This window comes from Arachis ipaensis, chromosome B04, assembly GCF_000816755.2.
Source record: "Arachis ipaensis cultivar K30076 chromosome B04, Araip1.1, whole genome shotgun sequence".
NCBI classification, from domain to species: Eukaryota; Viridiplantae; Streptophyta; class Magnoliopsida; order Fabales; family Fabaceae; genus Arachis; species Arachis ipaensis.
The window spans coordinates 95,023,587-95,031,853 of record NC_029788.2 but is presented as its reverse complement, the minus strand read 5'-3'; the positions used below and the strand labels follow the sequence as shown (position 1 = coordinate 95,031,853).

At 34.6% G+C, this 8,267-nt stretch overlaps 2 protein-coding genes and 1 long non-coding RNA gene across 5 annotated transcripts; all 3 read left to right on the top strand.

Moving 5' to 3' along the window:
• Positions 966-2,573, top strand: LOC107637900. Of its 2 annotated transcripts, XR_001619605.2 has the most exons (6): positions 966-1,099; positions 1,190-1,237; positions 1,340-1,410; positions 1,493-1,574; positions 2,014-2,119; positions 2,349-2,573. It is a non-coding gene; the product is annotated as an uncharacterized LOC107637900 (long non-coding RNA). The 2 variants fall into 2 exon arrangements; XR_001619604.2 differs by having other exon boundaries at positions 967-1,237.
• Positions 2,817-3,610, top strand: LOC107636723. 2 transcript variants are annotated; one of them, XM_021120192.1, is made up of 3 exons: positions 2,817-3,113; positions 3,197-3,311; positions 3,397-3,610. In XM_021120192.1, the coding sequence occupies exons 1-3, from the start codon at positions 2,832-2,834 to the stop codon at positions 3,570-3,572; spliced, it is 573 nt and encodes a 190-aa protein (XP_020975851.1). In that variant the 5' UTR covers positions 2,817-2,831; the 3' UTR covers positions 3,573-3,610. The 2 variants fall into 2 exon arrangements, 1 of the variants encoding a protein (XP_020975851.1); XR_002360352.1 differs by having other exon boundaries at positions 2,837-3,113; positions 3,194-3,311; positions 3,397-3,602.
• On the top strand, positions 6,108-6,998 carry LOC107636724. The gene has a single exon (XM_016340219.1). The coding sequence runs from the start codon at positions 6,108-6,110 to the stop codon at positions 6,996-6,998; it is 891 nt and encodes a 296-aa protein (XP_016195705.1).

Here is an 8,267-nt window from a genome sequence, read left to right as displayed (position 1 = left end):
AGAGTTGATTTTTAATATAATTAAATAAGAGAAAATAATTATAAAAAAATTAATTATATCAATTAAATTTAAAAAATAATTCACACTCTCTTATAAATATAAATATTATTAATCATATATTTTTATTTATTATTTATAATATTTTATCTACCTAACATTACTCTTTTTCATTAAGCCACATAGTGGATATAATTTGAGTTGGATATCACTGTCTAATCAATTAAGTGAGTGAGTGTGTATATAGGTTAGGTTTAATGTTTATGTAAGAATTTAAAGATTTGAAATTCCAATTGCCCAATTAGATAGTTCGGCTTGTCGTCATGGATTTCTTGTGCATTTTATGTTGTGTTGTAATAGGTTGGTTACATTTATACTCGAATTTATTAAAAGAAAATAAATACCAATCACTACAAAAAAAAAGCGTTATTTTCGACGCCAAAAATCGACGGTTATTTCTGCCGTCGATATTTTTCGACGGCTTGCTATCGATATTATCAACAAAAAATAATTAAAAATAAAATATTAAAATCAACGGCCAATTCGTCGATATTATTATGGTGAATTAACCTTGGTCCTATTATCGTCATACTGTCGACGAACGAGGAATAGATAATACTTTTATTTTAAAATCGACAAACATGGCGTCGATTTTATTATTTAAAATATCGACAACATTTACCGTCGATAAATTTAAACGGTCTAGATCACTTTCTAAAATCAAATGAACGGTGTAAATTTAAAATATAAAATAGACGTGTAAAATGTTGTTTTTATTATAAATTAAAATCGACACATATGCCGTCGATTTTTATCGCTAAAAACACAAATACTTGCGTCCTCCTCCCGCCTCCAAATTTGAGAAACCCAATTCCCCAAATTCCCCATTTCATCCCCAAATTCCCCAATCACCAGTAACACAATTCCTCCTTGTTCTACCCCAAAATCACGGTTGCGCTGCCGTCGTTCCTCCGTCATTCTCACTCATTTCATAATTCATTCATATGAATCCCATTCTCTCTCTCTCTCTCCACACACATCACACCATCCTCTTCAATTCTTCTTCATCTTCCATATCTCTTTTCTTAGGGTTCCATTCCACGTACGGTTACCGTCATTTGCAATGCTCAATTCTACGTACATTCATTCAATTCAGTCTTGACGCTCTTTTTTTTGTTCTCATCATTTGTAGAAACACCAAAGCTTCTTCAAATCCAACCACCCGAACTCAGATTTCTCTGTAAGTCCATCTTCTTCACCAACTACTTACACTTACAGCTTCTTCTGTATATCTACTCTTCCTTAATTCACATTCTTTCTTTCTTTCTTCTTTGCGGTGTAGTTGAATTAAAGAAACAAAGCTCGTGCCTGGTTCACATTGTAAACAAGTCCGATCAGTATGTTACTTTTAAGGTACTTTCGTTTCTTTCTTTTCTAAACCAATCTTGAATGAATATGCAAAAGTAAAAAACCTCAACTTCGAATCAATGTGCAGGTGAAAACAACGTCTCCAAAGAAATATTGTGTTAGACCTAACTTAGGCATCATCAAGCCAAAGGAAACATGTGATTTTACTGGTATTCTTTTCTTCTTCTAGTTCTACAACCCTTGTATATGCATAATAATAATGGTTTCGGTAGGTCCTCTATTCTCTGATCCTTTGCTGTCTTGTTGAGTTGTTATTGCCTTAGTTATTTTTTTGTAATTTGCTGTGTCTTTGTTGCTGTTGCTGTTTTGTTGAATTTCTTGCTATGTTGTTGAGTTTTTGTTGTTATTGATATATTGGTAGACTAGATTGGCTATATAGCAGTAGAAACTTTGGACTTTGCAGGCTATATGTTGGTAGAATTGACATTCTATAGCTGTTTACACACAGCACCAATTGCATTCAGAAAATCATGAGCATAGCCATGCTCATCTCCCCTCCAAAACCATTCTCATAGCCATTGCAGCGGCCACTACAGTTACCGTACTTCTCACCATTTTTTTGTCATATTCTTGTTCCGTTGACAAAAGTCTTCCAACAAGAATGGAGCCTGCAAGGATAAGAATCCAAGAGGGCTTCATGACACAAGCAGCAGACTCATTGCTTCAGCAAAGTTGAGCATTAGTTCTAGTCCAGGTAAATTGCAAACACTCAATTCATTTGCATAATAATTATGTGTTTCTAGGCATGAATTAACTGCTTATGCAGATCATCACATGAATTTGCATTTCCAATAGCACATAAAGTAAATGCTGCCAACATTAACTCAGATATGTCCTTAAATGTATTAACATTCTTATTCTTATAAGGGGTAAGTTTAAGACATAGAAGCTAATGAATAAATGCTTGGAAACATTAATTTCAGATGTGAAGGGAGGATGTCTTCAAGGAGGAAACCTTAGTAGGTCACCAGCAGCACCTAAATTCAAAGGAGTACAAGTTTTCACATACAAGGAGATAGAAGTGGCCACAAATGGATTCAGTGAAGCAAATGTCATTGGTAATGGAGGGTTTGGTTTGATGTACAGATGAGTCCTAAGTGATGGTACTTTGGCAGCAATCAAGTTGCTACGCAGAGAATGTAAGCAAGGGGAGCGTGCCTCCAGAGTAGAGGTGAGTTGAGTGTGTTAGCTTCATTTAATGATATAATATATCTCTTTTGTTTTTGGTTAACAATGCAATGATTTAATCTTGGGCATGCACAGACGTAAGTCTTTTCTTGAAAGATGTTGCTAATTCGCTGCTGCTCTGCTGATTAGTTCCTTTTTCACTTACTTTTACTCAAACTTATCTTCCATATTGATTGCACAGCACAGAAACAAGACTGAAGATAGGTGCTGGAGTGAAAATGGGATGGGATAAGAGGCTTAGAAAAAAGATGTTGCAGGAGGCATGTTGTTTTGAGTGGCAGAATTTAATTGCGGAAGCATCAAGGAAAGGATATGCCAAGCAGGAAGAGCTGCAGTGGAATTCCTATGGAATCTTGGATAAACAGCTGAAGCAAGAGTGGTCAGAGTGTGTTGAACAAAGGAAACAAATGGTGAGGCCACCAGGTAGCAAACGAGCGCCCAAGTCTCCTGAGCAAAGAAGGAAAACCGCAGAAGCTATTGCTGCAAAATGGGCTGATCCAGTAAGTGTTTGTATATATTAATAATACCTGCAATTCTGATTCTACTTTTATGGGTTCTAAAAGAACTAGGCATAATGCAGTAGATGATTCAGTATAGAAGAGGAAATTCCAAAAGCAGAGTGAAGAAGAATCCTCCAACGAAATTGATATCAGAAAATGCAGCTTCTGGATACACCACTAAGCTACAATCTGATGCAAGTAACTTTCTTTCTTTCTCCCCTTTAAAATGCTCAAATGATATAAACTAAGACTTGATGATAACCATTTTGCATTGTAATCAAAGGGTATGTATCTCAAACAATGAAGTTCGGATCTGTTGGTCTGCCACCTTATCGAGCTTACTCACTGGAAGAGATTGAGGTAGCTACAAACAATTTTGACTCAGCTCGTTTCATGGGTGAAGGTTCTCAAGGACAGGTATATATACCAATTCTATTTCACTCCATCTTGTTTTCTTAGTTGTATGAAAGCTTCTGTTTGATGAATATTCTGACACATTGCTTAAGTGTCAATCAATCCAAATTGGTTGATGCACGTGTACTTTGATTCAAAGAAAAATTGAAATCGTAATCCTTCCCTTTCTTTTTCTTTCGTTTCATCTGTTATTGTTGTTGTTGTTTTCTGAAGTGATTTTGAATTTTTGATATCTTGTTGGTTCCGAAGAAAACCGTGGTTATTTTGAGGAGTATTTTTTACTTTGAATATTTAATTAAGTAGATGACAATTTTATTCTATTCTTCAACCTTGTTGTTATAGGATGACAATTTTGAGTTGTTGGCTACTCAATCTCGATTAAGTAGATGCTTTTGGAAAATTTTAGTGTTTAAGATCTCATTTTGAATTGGTGTAGATTCTACAAAGGATGGACTATTTGAAGTCTGAAGATGAATTTGTGATCCAAACAAGGTGCCCAATGGTGATGAGACATTTCAGGGATGATCTAAGACTGGTTTAGCACCATTAGAGAGAATAATGAGAGAAGAATTTGGTGAATAAGAGCTAGCAATGACCTTGTCAGAATATTTAGCACTAAAACATGTCTTGAAAGGGAAGTTAGTCTCATCAAATTAAAGAAAATATGTGTGCTGAGTATTATTTTTCTAGCTGTAGTTAAACACTTGTATCCCTTGTGTTGAGGGCCATAGGCCATAGCCAAGAAATACACAAGATTCACCCCTATCATCTATCTTATATGAATTATATTGTCTAGTATAAGGGAAGCAAAGGCAACCAAAAGTCTTATTTAATTACTTTACTTTGAATATTTTGTATTATTAGTGGATTGCAATTTAAATGAATATAAGTCTAAGTTTAGTTATTTATCTTATCTTGAGTATTTATGTTAGAGGATTATTTATTATTTTGATAATTTTGTAACTCATTATCTAATATTTAGTATAAATTTTATTTATATATTTAAAAATTTATTTGTATTAATTGTTTATTATTTTTCAAATAAAAAAATAATTAAAAATATAACTATTAAAATCGACGGAAAATTTGTCGCTTTTTTAAAGTATCTAAATTAATAAATCGACGGCAACCGTGTCGATTTTATTGAATCAAGTATCGACGGCAACGTTGTCAATTTTATTAAGCATATTATAGACGAAATTGTTGTCGATTTTAATTGAATCAAATATCGACGGAAGTGACGTCGATTTTATATAATAATATCGACGGCAACATTGTCGATTTTAGTAAGAATGTAGAATTTTCAAACTCATATTATAGACAAAAACGCTGTCGATTTTATTACATTATTATCGACGGTAAGGCAAGCCGTCGATTTTATTAGAATTTTGAAAAATCGACAAGCTTAATAGCGACCACCTCCACCGTCCATTTTGCCGTCGAAATTTAATATTATCGACGGCTTTGCCGTCGATTTTAACGATGTTTCTTGTAGTGAATAATCTTACTATTACACATTTTTTGTGTTCTCTTTCCTCACATGTATTTGGCAAGGTATTAGTTAAAAAATGTAGTTGATTATTTAACATCTTTGGGTTGTATATATGAATGACCATGTTATATATAAGCTCAGCAATTTTAGTAACCAATAACATGTTCAGACCGTCGTAAGCGTGTGGACTATCCTGTAGGAAGGTTGGTGATACCAAGAAGACTTGTCCTTAACGTGGCGACGCATTTGGATCGGATTCGAAGAGTAATGCTTAGAGTCGTTATGTTGTTGTTACTTTTATATGTACTTCTTGTTTTCTAATTAGAATTATTATTGGCGATTTCTAATTAGAATTACTGTTATGTGTACTTCGTGTTTTATCAAATGACTAGTCACGAATATTTAACATGGACCACATAAGTGACATAACTAAATACGTAAAAGTAATTGTAAAGCACAAAATACTTAAGATTACTGAAAAGCCCAAAACATGAAAATAAATGAAAAAACACAAAATACATCAACCACTGATAATAAGCAAAACATCTATTGCATGCACCTTATCAGGTGGTTCCCCCTAGGTGCCCCAGGAATTTTGTGCTTCCAATACCCATACCAAATGGCAAGAGACATGAGGAATCAACAATCTCTTCCTCTACTATCGTTTGACATAAGAAAGTCTATGTCAAGAGCCCTGTGAAGCCGATATCACACCTCATTAAATTGTGGTATATGTTCGGGCATAAATTTTCACAATATCCTTGTTGAGGATAGTGATGTAATTAGTGCTAAAAGAGTAGTAACTGAGAAACATCATGTTAAAAATAAATTTGATTGTTAGAATTTAAAAATGAATAGAAATCACAGTTTGAATAAATTGTCTATATTTAATTTTAATTTAAACTATTTATTTATTAGGATGTATTAAGTTTAGACGTCAAAGAAATGTATAAATACATATGTAATTATTTCATAAATAACAACACACAAATACATTCAATACATTCCTCTTCATTTTATATTCTTCGTGAGTGTGTGTACTTTGTTCTTTTATTTTCCAACAAAGTGGTATCAGAGCCACTTATAAAATGTCTTCGTCAAAAGGAACTACTTTATCTTTTCAGTATCCACAATTATCTAAGCTCAACTATGACAATTGGGCAGCCCGAATGAAAGCAATTCTCGGTGCTCAAGGAGTGTGGGAGATGGTTGAGAAAGGCTATGTAGAACCAGAGAATGTAGACAAGTTAACAGAAGCTCAGAAGGAAGAATTAGAAAATAAAAGAAAGAAAGATCAATGTGCACTTACTATCATTCATCAAGGCTTGGATGGTGATATGTTTGAGAAGATTGTTGATAAAACCAATGCAAAGAAAGCTTGGGATACTCTTCAAAATTCCGTCATAGGAGTTGAAAAGGTGAAGAAGGTTCGTCTTCAAACTCTAAGAGTTGAGTTTGAGTCTCTAATGATGAAAGAGACTGAATCCATTTCGGATTATTTCACCAAAGTTTTGACGGTAGGACACCAAATGAAAAGGTTTGGAGAAAAATTAGAAGATGTTCGTGTTGTTGAGAAAATCGTTCGTTTTCTCAACTCAAAATTTTACCATGTGGTGGTAGCCATTGAGGAGTCCAAAGATTTGGATACGATGTCTATTGATCAGTTGAATGGTTCCTTACGAGCCCATGAAGAAAGAATGGATAAAGGCAAGCAAGAACGTGTGGAGCATGTCTTGCAGGCAAAACTTTCGTGGAATGCTAGAGGAGAAACCAACGAAAGTGAAAGACAAGGACGAGGTCGAGGCCATGGACGAGGACGAGGACGTGGTTATGGAAGAGGAAGAGATGAGAAAAATTATTCTCAAGAGAAAAGAAATCAAAATTTTTCTCGAGGTCGTGGAAGAGGAAGAACAGTTGACAAAAGACACATTGAATGCTATTCATGTGGAAAGAATGGACATTATTTTTGGGAGTGTTAGACATCCAAAGAAGAAGAAAATAAACTTGTTGCGCACAGTGAAGATGTTGAAGAACCAACATTATTCCTTACGCTCAAGGAAGATCAAAATTCTGAAGATAGTATGTGGTATCTTGACAATGGAGCTAGCAACCATATGACAGGTGATAGGAGTAAATTTGTAGCACTTGACACCAACGTAAAAGGACACGTGCGTTTTGGTGATGAATCAAAAGTAGAGATCAATGGCAAAGGGACGATTCTATTCGAGCTGAAGAATGGAAGTCATAAGATTCTTACCAATGTTTATTACATTCCAAAGATGAAGAATAATATCTTGAGTATTGGGCAACTTATGGAGAATGGTTGCAAGATAGTCATGGAAGATCGCTATCTTTGGCTTAGAGATAAAAATGGAGATCTTATTGCTAAGGTTTCTATGACAAGAAATCGTATGTTCTTGTTAAACATGAGAACTGGTGGAGCTATATGTTTGAAGTCATGTATTGAAGATCCACCATGGATTTGGCATATGAGATATGGACATTTAAATTATGGTGAGCTCAAAGAATTGGGAACAAAAAAGATGGTAAAAGGAATTCCAACAATTGATCATCCTTATCAGTTATGTGAAGCTTGCTTACTTGGAAAACATTCAAGAAAGAGTTTTCCAAAGCAGTCCAAATCAAGAGCTACCAAGCTGCTTCAGCTTATCCACGCGGATATTTGTGGACCTATCAAGCCTTTGTCACTTGGTAAGAGCGCCTATTTTTTGCTTTTCATTGATGATTATTCAAGAAAAACATGGGTTTATTTCTTGAAGCAAAAGAGCGAAGCATTTGAATCATTCAAGAAGTTTAAACCCTCGTTGAAAAAGAAGGTGGCTATGAGATAAAAGCTCTCAGAACTGACAGAGGTGGAGAATTCACTTCAAATGAATTCAAGATGTTTTGTGAAAATCATAGTATTCGACGTCCCCTAACTGTTCCTAGATCGTCTCAACAAAATGGGGTTGCTGAAAGAAAGAATAGGACAATTCTAAATAATGCAAGAACGATGTTAAAAAGTAAGTCATTACCAAAAGAGTTATGGGGAGAAGCAGTTGCATGTGCAGTTTATCTCTCAAACCGCTCACCTACCAAGAGTTTGAGAGATATAACACCTCAAGAAGCATGGAGTGGTTTGAAGCCTAATGTATCACATTTAAGGGTATTTGGATCTATTGCATATTTCCAAATTCCTGAGCAAGAAAGATCGAAGCTTGATGATAGGAGCCAAAAGTTTGTATTTA

Bases quoted from the DNA above. Each gene is read 5' to 3' on its own strand.
- LOC107636723 (XM_021120192.1), top strand. From the start codon at position 2,832: ATGGGATGGGATAAGAGGCTTAGAAAAAAGATGTTGCAGGAGGCATGT. The intron at 3,114-3,196 runs GTAAGTGTTTGT...ATAATGCAGTAG, and splicing joins CTGCAAAATGGGCTGATCCA to ATGATTCAGTATAGAAGAGG. The intron at 3,312-3,396 runs GTAACTTTCTTT...TTGTAATCAAAG, and splicing joins TAAGCTACAATCTGATGCAA to GGTATGTATCTCAAACAATG.
- LOC107636724 (XM_016340219.1), top strand. From the start codon at position 6,108: ATGTCTTCGTCAAAAGGAACTACTTTATCTTTTCAGTATCCACAATTA.